Source organism: Antedon bifida, chromosome 4 (assembly GCF_963402885.1).
Source record: "Antedon bifida chromosome 4, ecAntBifi1.1, whole genome shotgun sequence".
In the NCBI taxonomy this organism is placed as follows: Eukaryota; Metazoa; Echinodermata; class Crinoidea; order Comatulida; family Antedonidae; genus Antedon; species Antedon bifida.
In genome coordinates, this window is record NC_136229.1 from 26,487,375 (window position 1) to 26,501,195 (window position 13,821).

The window sequence follows — 13,821 nt, forward strand, 5'->3', positions numbered from 1 at the left end:
CGTCCTAATTCACTGGTGTTGGTACTTGGTGTTGGTGTGGGTGTACATCAATCTCTATGACTGAATTATCAGCTGACAAATCATACATCACATGTCATGAATACTTCAATCTAGAATCACAGATGTAGAAAAGGAACATTAATTAATATGTAATGTACATTTCAATTATTCTATTTAAACACGTGTCATGCAAGTACAACTGAACTTTTGTACAGCATTGAACTATTATCGGCAATCGTTCTCGTGTATCAAGCCAAAACTCGAGAAAACTCGGAGTTTGTCCAGAAAAGATTTCTCAAAGTTGGCTCACAGAGCAGTATTTAAAGCAATCATTTCGCCACGATATTACTCAAGTGCTCGCATCTCGCGGCTAGTAGCCTGCCTAAAGGAGGCTTAATATCTATCTTAAGCCGATAGTAGGTTTAGACTTCATATTGCAATGGTCTTTGTAAGATCTAGACCACCGTTGCCAAGGGTTTCACTTAAGTCTAAGACTTATATATTAGGCTTAGGACATTTATTGTAATCCACTGAAAAAATGCAGAAAACAAGTTAGTAAAGTTTGCTAGTGTAGGCAAATGAGAAACTTTTGTTAGAAAACTCTGAAAACCTAGAGTTTGCAGTGTAGGCAAACTTTGTCAACAAATATAGAGTTTGCTAGACCAGATGGTAAACGTTGGCAAACAGAGAAAAACAAGTTTTCAGAAGTCACACTTTGGCTCCGAATTAGATAACGTTTGTGGACTCTACTGTATGTAACTAACAAACTTTAGTTTTAAAACTCCACAAACCCTGAGTGTCTCAAGAGAAGTGTCCAGAGAGAGAGTTCGGGAGATTCACAAATGGTGTCGAAATAACTCATGATGTAGAAATCTATGTCACTCATTAGCACACTAAAATGTCTATGTAGATTGATGTCAAGGAAAGGCGAAATATTAAATCAGTTTGTCAATTGCTCATAACTTTCTAGGCCTACTTAATAGATACTACAGCGATTGATTTAGGATGCCGAGTAGTCGACGATATTATTACAACAAACATCTAACTTGATGATTAATCAATAGCATCATTTGAAAATAATGGCATCTGATTTGCTTACAGGTGTCGATAGGGGTCACAAAAGGACACGCCGCACTACCATTGAATGATGGTTTACGTGCAACGTAGGATCATCTCCATTCAAACGGAGAAACCCCCTGCATTGCCCGCTTTGGTACTATTTCCAAAAAAGACGGACCTTCCCTCATATATCATTGTTGCTTAGGTCGTTTAGTTACGTGATCTTTACCTTAAGTTGTATAACCTAGTTTGAAAGACCTTTGTCTTACAGGCGAGAAGCTATTGTTATTTTACCGTTATTTTAGCGCCCTAAGATCGTTGATGACGTCATACACTAGATACAAGTTCACGTACACATCCCGGTATGAGATAAAAATTGTTCCAACTTTTTTTGAACGCTTGCATCAATTACGTAGTGTGTATTTTTGCCGAAGCAAGACCTAGATTCTGGGAGGAGACGTAAACAATGAAACAAACAAACAAATACATGAACTACATTAAAAAAAAAATTGATTTATTTATTTTTCTACGGTGATTAAAACTTAATATAATCATGGATTAAGGAATAGCCAAAAGCCTAATTAAAGTAAAGGCTATTATTAGAAAGAACATTTTATACAATTAAAAAAACACACAATAATACACGAATCGGTTAATTTCAAATTATGTGGGTAATTTGAACTGAAGTAGGACTGCAGATTGAATCGCTGCATAAACAGCTTACGGAGGCGTTCCATACTTCGTAAACAGACATACCCCCTCATCCAGGGCAGCAACATTGCTGGTACCGGTGTTTTGTTTGTTTTTGCAGTGCATGTTTTTTATGTGAAACTGCATGTCATTAATCAAAGAAATGGCGAATTACAGTGCAGAAAAAGAAATTGCATTAATTTCAGTCACAAATCCACCAGTCAATGCTTTAAGGTTTGTTGTTGTTGTATAACATTTTGAATCAAAATTATACTATGAAAATAGATGTATTATTTAGCACAAGCTAGCTAGCTAGCCTAGGGTAGATGTACCAGACTTCGGCAGGTTACAGGGAAATTCGTTATTTACGTGTATTTTTTAAAAGCATCACAAAATATTTTTTGGTAGAGTTTTTAGTATTTATATAAGTAGTAAATACAGTGTAAATTATCAAATAAATATTTATAATTAACAAACAATAATAAAAAATGTGTTTTTTATTTATGTACCAAACCTCGGCATGTGTGTGCCAATCCTCGGCATACGCTGCCCAAGCAAGCCCTGGAATTACGCGCGAGCGATTGCGCAATCGATCGTCGATGAAATAGCAGGCCTAGCTAGGCTAGGCCTAGCCATGGCCAGATGTGAAATAAATGAGTCAAAAAACAGCAATATTAACTTTATTTTACCAACAATTATATTTTGAAAAAAAATTAATAAACAACATTGCAAACAATTTAATTTAATTAGTTATTTCCGTTAGGTGCCGAAGTCTGGCACATATCATTAATTATCAACCAAACATCTTAACACCCCTCATAAACCCTATATTTTTTCATTGGTTTGAAAATGGAATATTCTGGAATGTTGCTACACTACAGTAGGAGCCTATTTCAATCCCAGACGTGTCCCTCGTGTGTAATTTTTCATGCCCTGGAACTTTAAATGGAACAGTCACGTGTTAGCTCATTGGTCTATTTTGCTGAAATGTCACTTCCGGTTTTCAGGTTTCAGTTTTTATGGCTACTGGCAGACATGTTTCGCTGATGTCTAGTAAACGATCGGTGGTTTTTATTTACCACCTATAAATAAAGTATATTATACGTTAAGATAAACAAAAAATATCAATTATTTAATTAATTATGACTAATATAAATACAACCTGCCGAAGTTTGGCACATTGCCGAAGTCTGGTACATCTACCCTAGGCCTGCTAGGCTTAGTAGAAAGTAGCCGGAGTAGCAATTAGGCAAGCCTACTCAGCTCTCTAGCTAGCTTGGCTTACCTACCTTCTATCTAGTACTAAAGTAGTAGTAGTACTTTGGTTAGTAGTAGTGTCAGTGTGTGACAGGTACACTAGTGGACTTTGCCATGATGCCAAACTGTATTTATTTGGCCTAGGCCTAGTAGGACTAGTAGTAGCTGTAACTGTAGGCAATTCTTGCTTTTGATCCGCTATCTAAGCTTTCCTTGATTTGACCGACAATTGGGTGACAAATAAATGATATTTATTTAATGATTTTGGGATAAATAAGGATAATGAGGTGACTTTCACTATCTACTGAGTACGATGACATTTAATTTATATGCAATTAGGCTTATATTTGGCCCTCATCTTATTTTTTACTTTTGAATTTATGTCTATGTTCTGTTTTTATCAAGAAGAAAATATATGTTTATTTGAAATGAAATTTAAATAAATTACATTGCAACAAACAATATCATAACTCAAGATCAAGGCATTATCAATAAAATAATAATTATTCTAATATTAAACTTGTTTTCTTACAGTCACCATGTCCGTCAAGGAATAATGAATGGTTTGAAGGTTTGTTTTTTTCTGCTATCTATTTATTTTTACAATGATGGTATAATTAAATAATACATACATACATGCATGACTACACTTTGTATAACCTGTTTAACTTTGTATAACCTGTTTAACTTTGTATAACCTGTTTAACTGTGTATAACCGGTTTATGCAACTCCAATTATCAAGTTTTTTTCTGGGAATCACACACTGTTCACTGCAGTTACTGACTCATAAACTTCTACATTAAAACAAACTCAGTTAAATTGCATAAAAACGGGATTACTGCAGTAGAATAATTTTGATTTTTAGTCAATAATTATATTATTAATTATTGTAATGGAAACAAATCTAATGTTTTTTAGTTTTATTATGATGAAGTATGCTACTATTTTTATTGTGTCCAATAATTGTGAATCCTTGTAGTAGCCTCCTCTCCCCACCCCCACACTTTCCAAAGTTATAGTGTCACTAAAATGGTCACATTTGTTACAGAGAGCAAAAGAAGACCCTAACGTCCAAGCGGTTGTGCTATGTGGTTCTGGAAGGACATTTCCTGCTGGAGCTGACATTACTGAGTTTGCATCTCATCTTGCTACTAAAGGTAAGTCTGAAAATACATTAATAGTTGAGCTTATAAAAAAATATATCTTTTCATTTTTATACTAATGGTCTGTTTACACTATCAAACTTTATGGGACAAAAAATGTGATGTCCATATATGGACATGATGATGTAATATCAATACCATATTTGGGCATATCACTACCATATTTGGGCACATCACACTTTTTTATCAAACTAGTTTGATAGTGTAGAAAAATTTTCAAAATTGGAAACTATAATAGTAATTTATATAAAAAAATTTTCCTCCCTAATGCAAATGTTTGTGCTATATCTTTCAGAACCGCATTTGGTAGGAATATGCACAGAATTGGATAGTTTTCCGAAACCTGTGGTGGCAGCAATCCATGGAACGGCTCTTGGTGGCGGTTTAGAGCTCTGTTTGTCGGCCCACTACAGAATTGCATCCAAATCTGCTAAGTATGTTTGGGAATAACATCTAAAATGTTGAAATAAACAATACAAAAAAGTTCAATATTAATTATGTATTTGAAGATGATATATAAAGGAGATAATAGACAACATATCAACACTATATCTTTTTTTTAAGGGTTGGTTTCCCCGAAGTTAATATAGGAATATTACCGGGAGCCACAGGTACGCAACGTCTTCCACGAGTCACACACCTGAAAAGTGCAATTGATTTGATAGTGTCGGGTCGCCAGGTGAATGCCTCGGAGGCATATGATCTTGGAATTGTCGACCAGGTTAGTCAACCAGTCTGTAGCGTGCAGGACTTATTGTAGCAGAACGGTTTAAAATATAAATTTAATGTACTGTACATATATACATATTTAAAACCTTCTCACTACAATTTCAGTCATTTTCCTATCCCATATGCATGGATGTGTGAAATTTCAAAACATACAAACCTCTCATAAGCTCTGTCTACAATGTGATGTGCCCATATATGGACATGATGAAGTCATATTACTACCTTATTTGGGCATACTGTATCACTACCATATTTGGGCACATCACACCTTTTTTTTCAAACTAGTTTAGTATAGACAGAGCTTTATGTATTGCTGTTTTCTTATAGGCTACCGTGTTGAGTGAAACAATAGCTATGCTATCCAAGTGGACTTAAAAGTACAGTGCCATAAGAGTCCCAAGAATTTTTCACTTTCTCATCTTTTATGTTCTGCATTTATAATTATTGTGCTAGCATGATTTCAAACCTTGTTTTCTGTACAGATAGTTGATGGTGATGTTGTTTCCAAGGCAAGTGAGTTTGCTAAATCGATTGTAATGCGCCCTCTCGGTCCGAGAAGAGTAAGTAGCATGCCAGTGAAAGGAATTGAACATGCCTCAACAATATTTGAAGGTAACTAGTTCTCTCTTTGTGTACAGTCAAACTTTCCCAAAAACGCACACTCACATGACTGGCCCAAAGAGTCATGTGACTGCAGGTCAGATTCTCTGATTGTGTCTATTCAATATCCTTTTAGAATTATTCGTAGACAGTGCATTCTGCCACGTTTTCTTAGTGGAAATATGTTTTAAAAGCATTAAATTTATGGTGGTGTTTTTTCATTGATTTTCTAGAGGCTAGACAGAGAACGATAAGACGATCACGTGGGGCCATAGCGCCATTGACGTGCATCCAAGCGATACAGGCCTCTGTGGAGCAACCTACATTTGAGAAGGGTGTTCAAAAGTTAGAATTTGATTTTACTTTAAATTTCATCAAAATCTTCTTATTTACACTTAATTTAATGAAGAATCTTGGATCTTAATTAAACCATTTAATTTACACTAAACACATTCATAACGTCACTTATGTTGCCGTTTATAGGTAATATAAAAAGAACGATGTTTTCAATTTCCAAGCCTGTTTCTATTGAAAATTCCCAAAAGAACGGCTTTCTCCGAATGCAGCCTATTATAACTCAAAATAAAACTTTGTTGTTCGTGGTTGGTTGTCTAATGACGTCAGTTGTGCAATGACGTCATTATTATTTACACAGAAAGTGTCCATGGAAAGAGGTTTACGGTTGTTGCTGATCAGTTGAATTGATTCTTTTTTGTAGTTTTTTTGTGTAAAACATTTTTTGTTGGCAAGCGTTTACAATTACATAAAGACATGTAATAGTAGTGTTTCAGTATGTTATTAAAATAGAAATATTTCACAGTGAGAAGTTTATCGAAAGTCATTGAATGTTGTCCTTGTGAAAATAGAGAAAGTGAAAAACATTTCCTGAAAGTCATGCGTAAGAGATTTGTTAAAATCTTTTTTCTATTAGAATCAAGAAAGGTGTAGTTTTAACATGTTATTTATCTTTTCACAGGGAAAGTGAGTTGATGTATTATCTAATGCAATCTGGTCAAGCACGAGCACAACAGTACGCCTTCTTTGCCGAACGGTCTGTATCAAAAGTAAGTATAATTTTTCTGATTTAAAAGATTTTATTGACAGTTAATACGACAGTTGCTGTGTGGGCTAGTACACCGATGTAAACTCCTACTCGTCTAGAAAGATGCACTAGGTTTTTAAAGTGCACACAAGCATTATTGTGTACACTGGACCTGCAGTTTATAGTACTTATCAGAGAAGGCTTGTTAAGCAGTACCATGGAGCGAGTGAGCCTTTGACCCTTTCGCTCCATTGTCTTAAAAATTTTTACTGGGTCATTCTGTGTCACCAAATATTATGAAAATTCATGTTACAGAATTACCTAAATATTATTTAGGCAATATAATATATAATGAACATGTGACATTTTTATTTGATAGTGGCAACGTCCTAATGGTGTCAGCTACAAGACAACAAAGCCTGTGCGTGTAAAAACAGCTGCTGTGATTGGTGCAGGCACAATGGGTGTTGGCATAGCGGTATCACTTATATCATGCGGTGTCAATGTTTTCTTGACAGAACAGAATCAAGAGGTATTAATAGTAAAATCTCAATCAAAGTTTTTGTTTTATGCTTGAAAAAAATTTTGTTTTGTTTTGTGTGGTGGGTGTATTATTGAATAGTTTGAATATGCTCTTATGTGTTGATGTGAACAGAGGTATTAGGAAACAATTAGGACACAATTGTTCATCATTAAACATGGCAGTTAAAACAGACCAAAAGGTAGTTGATCTATCCTGGAATTGAGGAGTTACTGTACTAGCTCTTGAATGTGTACAGTGTATGAAATATAAAAGACACATTTTTCTCCCCAGTACCTGAATCGAGGTATGGAGATCTTAAAGAGTATAATCTTCTCAGGCGTGAAAAGAAATAGAATAAGCAAGAGCCAAGCCGAGAAGTTGGTATCGCTTGTGACGCCTGTGTTGGATTATGGGAGCTTTAGTCACGTAGATATTGTGATTGAAGCCGTTTTTGAGAACATGGACATCAAGAAGAAGGTTTTCAGAAAGCTAGACGCTGTCTGCAAGCCTTCTGCGATACTTGCTAGTAACACATCAACTCTCAATATTGATGAGGTGAGTAATGAGCTAGTTCACTCTCTAGTTCAATATGCTACATCTTTGGTTTGTACATAAAATAGTTGTTTTCACTATGTTTTTCTATTTAGATTGCATCTGTGACATCACGGCCAGAGAAGGTTGTTGGTATGCACTTCTTTTCTCCAGCGCATATAATGAAACTTCTTGAGAATATCTATGGCAAGGCAACTTCGCCTGAAACCATAGCAACTGCTATGGATCTTGGACAGAGAATGAAAAAGGTATTTTAGATCAGTTTTTTGAGTAAATATTACTTAAATTTTCTAAGGTTTTTTTTATTATTTTTTTTATTATTAAAAATATACTGTAGTGTATAAATTAAAAATAGGTTAAATATGATATAGAATCACAGGTGCTTCTTCCAGTCCTATCTGATATATTTTTTGGTTTAATTTGATTAGAAAAACAATTTAACATTTATATTTTTAAACTTGTTTAAAACGGTTTTCCACCCTTCCCTCCATTTTTTTAGAATTTGTTGTTGAATATATAGCAACTTTTTATTTTACAGATCAGTGTGTTAGTTGGCAACTGTCATGGATTTGTAGGCAACAGGATGATGGGGCCTTACACTGCAGAGGTAATTTGTTCACATTTATCAGGCTAATATGCTCAGGAGTCTCCCGCTCACATGCTAAACCTACCTAATTTTTTTTGAATAACAAAAAAACTGATAATGTATAAAATGTATAATTCATACTAGTTTCTATATAGAGCTTTTTTAGCCTTAGGTATCCAATATTTAAAATGTTCAATAGCACCCTCTATTGTTTTATATATTTTTCAAAATGTTATAGAGCCCTCTATGGTTTGGATATGCTTTCATAAACCTCCCAATACTGTATTTAATTTTTCCAAGTTGGGAGGTATTTTATGTACACAATTATGCAACAATAAGATAAGATACAATGTGAGTTTATGTGATCCTACAGTATAGTTAAAATAATGGACCCTCAAAAGCCCTTACCATCACCAGAGCTGCTGACCATTGACTACTTTATACAGTAGACTTGACTAATTTATGACTAGTTGACAAGAACAATGTTATCTTACAACGATACAAAAATAATGGATGTTTTTATCTGCAGGCTGGTTTCTTGCTAGAGGAAGGATGTTTCCCACAAGATGTAGATCAAGCTTTGAGAGATTTTGGATTTGCTATGGGAGCATTTCAAACATCGGATTTAGCAGGTATTCCATAATAAAAATTATCCTAAGCAAATTAGAAGTTGTAATGTTAGTTATTACTATGAATGAATGAATGAATGCGCTGCTTGCACAGCATTTATTGTCAAATATTTAAAATATTTAAAATGTGAAGTTTGTACACAGACAAGGCTCTTAAAATTATAAAAAAAAATCAAAAACACGATAATGATATCATGATTCTTTTACTTTATATTGCTAAACAATAAACAAACAAACACAAAATAAAAGAAGCATAATATTTTTGTTTATTACAGGGGCTGATATTGGTTATAAAATCAGAAAAGAGCTAGGCTTAGTTGGCCCACGCTGGGCTGATGAACGGTTGCGTATGGGCCAGAGATACTCACCTCTTGGTGATATGATTGTGGAAGCTGGAAGGCTGGGACAAAAAACTGGTATGGTTCTATGTAATTAACTGAAGCTTTGTCTACACTATCAAACATTATGTGATAAAAAAAATGTGATGTGCCCATAGATGGACATTGCTGATGTCATATTACTATGTACATATTTGGGCATATCACTACCACATTTGGCACATCACACTTTTTTTGTCAAACTATTTTGATAGTGTAGACAGAGCTTTAGATGTGTAATAAATTAGATGTTGAATATTTTTTCGTTTAACGATGAAATTAGTTTCATATAGTCTTCAATTTTTCACAAAATACATAAAAGACATTATATATAATTTATTATGCAAATTTATTCAAAGGCAAAGGATGGTATAACTATGGCAAGCCAGGAGGTCGTACCAATATGCGAGATGTTGAAGTGGAAGAAATTATTGTTAATTTTTCCAAGAAACATGATATTAAAAGACGACGTATCTCCCCTCAGGTAAATATTAAAAAAGGGAATATCATATTACATATAATGTACCATTTTTAAGTTGTATTTTTATTTATGTATTATTATTTTTGTTATACTGGGTAGCCTCTTCAGTCAAAGACTGTTTTCCCAGAGGGGCCAATTATGATCAGTGGCTGTGTGTGACAGTGACTGTGTGTGTACTAGTAGGCCTACACTGGAGTAACCCTCTACTACTAGTCCTTATCCAAGAAGATTTGTTCTACCACCAGAACCATAGAGCGAGTAAGCCTTGAACCCTTGCTGATGTTGTGGCTACATAATTACGATTCCACGCTCTTAACCCCTCGGCCACTCACTCTCAGGGCTTTTTTTTATATAGCCTACTGTACTAATGTTACTGCTTCTTGCATTTTCTTTTGTTTTTATATTTCTATTCTTTTTTTTACAGGAAATTATTGAGAGGTGTTTATACTCACTGATTAATGAAGGCTTCAAGGCTTTGGAGGAAGGAATAGCTGCCAAGGATGAGGATATTGACATCATCTGGTGAGTTATTGACACCATCTGGGAAGTTTCTAACTCATATATAAACAATGATATTGTTGTTTTATTTTTAATCTATGAACAATATACAAGAAAAACAATACAAAAAAGAATAGATTCGGGACCCAATATTCTTTACAAGAAACTCATTCATTTACTACAGTTTAATTAAAACAGTTTCAAGATACAGTAGAACCCCTCCTTTGGAACTTCTCTCTAAAGGGAACACTTCCCAGTGAAATGAACGAGGGGAAAATCAACCAACCCATATCAAAGTGCCATCCCTATTTAGGGAACACTTTCCTTTGAAGTTAAGTAAAAATTAGGTACAATAGTTAAATCTTTACTAACACCATACAAGCACTGCAGAGCTGACTAAAACTCTACCTTATTTTTGTTGTTATTAAGGATTTATGGGTATGGTTGGCCGAGGCACATGGGAGGACCAATGTACTATGCAAAGAACATGGTTGGGTTGCCAAAGGTCTATGAGAGGATCTGCTATTACCATTCTATCTACAGTAAGCTTTGTTATTTTTATTTTACTTTAGAAATTGAATCTGTAGAAATTAATAAAGTAATGTGTAGCCCATTGTGTGCTATTAATATCAGGTCAGTTCATCACTGAAAAGCTAAAAGCTTGTCATTTTTAGAAAGTTCTTTCTTATACCTGATTAAGTAACTCAGCCCAAGTTACACAGTTTTAGTAAAAGAAGTAAGAGTTTTGTCAAGATTTTCCGGAATAAAATGATTTCTAGATTGAGAGAAAAATTGTATTTAATAGTGTTGATCATTTTCTAAACTCCATTTTTTGTTTATATTTTCAGAAAATAGTAAGCATTGGATCCCTAGTACTCTGTTAAAACAAATGGCTTTAAGTCAAGCTAGCAAGCTATAAATACCGATTACACTTGGTATAACTGTAAACAGGACCAGTCTCAGGGATTTTACTGGGTTTGAGAGGTTGTTTTAATTGGTTTACCAAGCCTAACATATATTTCTCTATTCTATGATGATTATTAATAAATTAAAAACATGAAAACCAATTGGTAAAATAGTGTATTTATATAATGTCAAATATAATCTTATGACTTGAACTAAAAACAAATTAATGGCTATAATTCTTCTAGAGCATTGAAATTGGTTTTACCGCTGTAAACTAATATTAAATATGTAAACTAATATTAATTTATATAAAAGAATAATTTAAAATTGGCGGTGCTATAAGCAAATAATAATAAGTATTATAACTATTTTTATATATGATACATTAATTTTAAAATGGACATAATTTACCTTTTTTTAAATATTCAAAATATAAATAAGATATTTTATGACAATAAAGAAAAACAAATTAAAGTACAGTATATGCAAAGTTTTATTTATTTTCAATTGAGGTATTACATACATAATTATGCATATGATATCCCATCAGATGATATATAAAATTTACATTGATGCTGTTGCCCCTGATAAAATACTTTCACACAAAAAGATGAATGCATTTTGTCTCCATCAACCAAAATGGGAAATGGAAAATCAGTTCTTGTCAAAAGTAATCTGTAGTTTGATATTTTGCACCAAGATTTGCTATTAAAGCTTTCGTTTTGGTCTAAATTTGTACTGCTAGACGCTTTACCACTTTTCACACCTTGCATTGGTGTCGAGTTTTTGGTTAAAATCAAAACTAAATTGTACTCATTAATTAATGTTTGTAACAATGTCAAAACTTTATTATTTAATTCTTCAAATTTTGTCCAATTGTCACCAGTTCTAATCCGATCCTCCCAATAGAATGTAGATAAGTTGTCCAACATCAAGACAGTCAATTGAGGATGCTGTGAAAATATTGATTCTACTGAATGTAGGGTAATTAGCAGCTGATTGGTGCTACTGCATTTGACAAGATATAACCGTTCTAAACTAGATTTAACCAGTTCTTTTAAGTCAGACTCATCTATTTTTATCTTTACTTCTTCATTCATAGAACTTGTTGAATCGCTTTGTTTTTGTCTTTTTGTGTCCACTGAACTAGAATTAGAAAACTCAACAGATTTTAAATTAATAATATTTAACAATTGTTTCTTTAAAATTTGGTGTAGCCTCATCACTGAGAATTTATAATCTGTATCAATGAAAAGTACTTCAGCTTCAAAACCATCAATTTCTATCCCTTTCCAACGTTTTGGAAGGATGCACTTTGACATTAGGTTCATCAGAAGTTCAGATTTGCCTGTTGCACTTGATCCATGAATTTCAATAACTTCTCCAGGCTTAGGAAAATTGGAAGGAAATAGGTGACGATCCAGAAACTCCAGAGATGGTTTAGATGCAAGTCTTAGAAAAAGCTAAAGAAATGGAAAAAGAAAAAAAAAACAATAATATGGAAATATAGAGGGCGGTGTTGTATAATTGTCCCTTATGGCGTTCCATAAACCAAAAAAGTAAAAACGGCAAACTTTTTTCCAACTTCCAAAGTAACACAACTTGGTGAGATGACAAGAGAGGTATTGTATTTTTATTACAATTTAAGCTAGCTTCGTACCAAATTTATTTCTAATTCAAAAATTATCTTGAGCTAGGCCTAGGTTAGGCCATTTTAGCTTTCGTAAGAACAACATGCTCCACTCGATCGCTCGCACGTACACTGAAAGGTGCTGCTTGGTTGTGATGGTGCTGTAGTCTAGACTTGGCCTAGCCGAACCTAATTCTGTGTATAACTACCGATAGTCAATAATATATTATACTAATAAATATTTTAAAAATAATCACTAACTTGAGCACAAGTTTCAACTTCTGCCTCCTTAAAATCGCCGTCATCATCCGTGAACATTATTATAGGTTTTTCGCGCGATGGTTTGATGCTATTTTTTGTGTTTGGATATGACACGCCATTGTCGCATTTATCTGAAATCACGTCAGTTTGTTATTTTGTCGCGTCATTTGTCCCATTTACATACTTACGCACGGGAACGTACTTTCACTCCAAACATTACCGCGCCCCTATATGTTTACTTGAGCATGGAGTTATCATAATAATGTTGAAATCAAATTACTAACGGTTTGCTTGCAATACTTTACTTTATTTATGAAAACAAACATTGTTGTCATTAATTAATAGATTCACAAAATATTTAAAAAATAAATACATTAGTATAACAGTTGAAACTATATAAAGACATGTAAATATATTTACTGTAGTTTACTTTGTTGAACCATTTTTTACTGTTTGTAGCAGTACAGAACTAAGCTTTAAATACTATAGCGCCATCACTCGTTAGGTACTGAGGTTTAATGTACATCAGAGACTCGTCATTACTTTATCTGTACAGTATTACAAAAAGAAGTGAAAATTGAAATTATCAAATTATGATAACATATTATTTGCATACTGTTTTTGATCCATATGAATGTAAACGAGGATAACCCTCTTTTCAAACTTTATTCAAGCCACCTAACCTATTTTTTAATATGTGTAGACCTACTCATTATTTAAAGCATCATTACAGGGATGCCTTCCCTGACTATTCTTAGCCTAGGAAAACAACCAACATGGTTTAGCCAACTATGTAGACATCGGACGAAAGAGAGTAGATCGCATTCCATTGTAATC

At 33.7% G+C, this 13,821-nt stretch overlaps 2 protein-coding genes across 2 annotated transcripts; one reads left to right on the plus strand and one right to left on the minus strand.

The window, feature by feature from the left end:
• The first annotated feature begins 1,851 nt into the window (after positions 1–1,851).
• On the plus strand, positions 1,852–11,111 carry LOC144839610 (peroxisomal bifunctional enzyme-like). The gene is made up of 18 exons (XM_078695045.1): positions 1,852–1,983; positions 3,541–3,577; positions 4,056–4,164; positions 4,466–4,604; positions 4,735–4,891; positions 5,382–5,511; positions 5,733–5,844; positions 6,476–6,563; positions 6,921–7,073; positions 7,356–7,619; positions 7,712–7,864; positions 8,155–8,223; positions 8,732–8,834; positions 9,107–9,247; positions 9,568–9,692; positions 10,114–10,211; positions 10,617–10,729; positions 11,036–11,111. Exons 1-18 carry the CDS (start codon positions 1,895–1,897, stop codon positions 11,104–11,106), a joined length of 2,151 nt encoding a protein of 716 aa, XP_078551171.1. The 5' UTR covers positions 1,852–1,894; the 3' UTR covers positions 11,107–11,111.
• Positions 11,112–11,568: 457 nt separating this feature from the next.
• Positions 11,569–13,082, minus strand: LOC144839623 (DNA repair protein XRCC2-like). Its single transcript, XM_078695061.1, has 2 exons — positions 12,985–13,082; positions 11,569–12,556 (listed from the first exon to the last, which is right to left on the minus strand). Exons 1-2 carry the CDS (start codon positions 13,039–13,041, stop codon positions 11,621–11,623), a joined length of 993 nt encoding a protein of 330 aa, XP_078551187.1. The 5' UTR covers positions 13,042–13,082; the 3' UTR covers positions 11,569–11,620.
• Between the last annotated feature and the right edge of the window lie 739 nt (positions 13,083–13,821).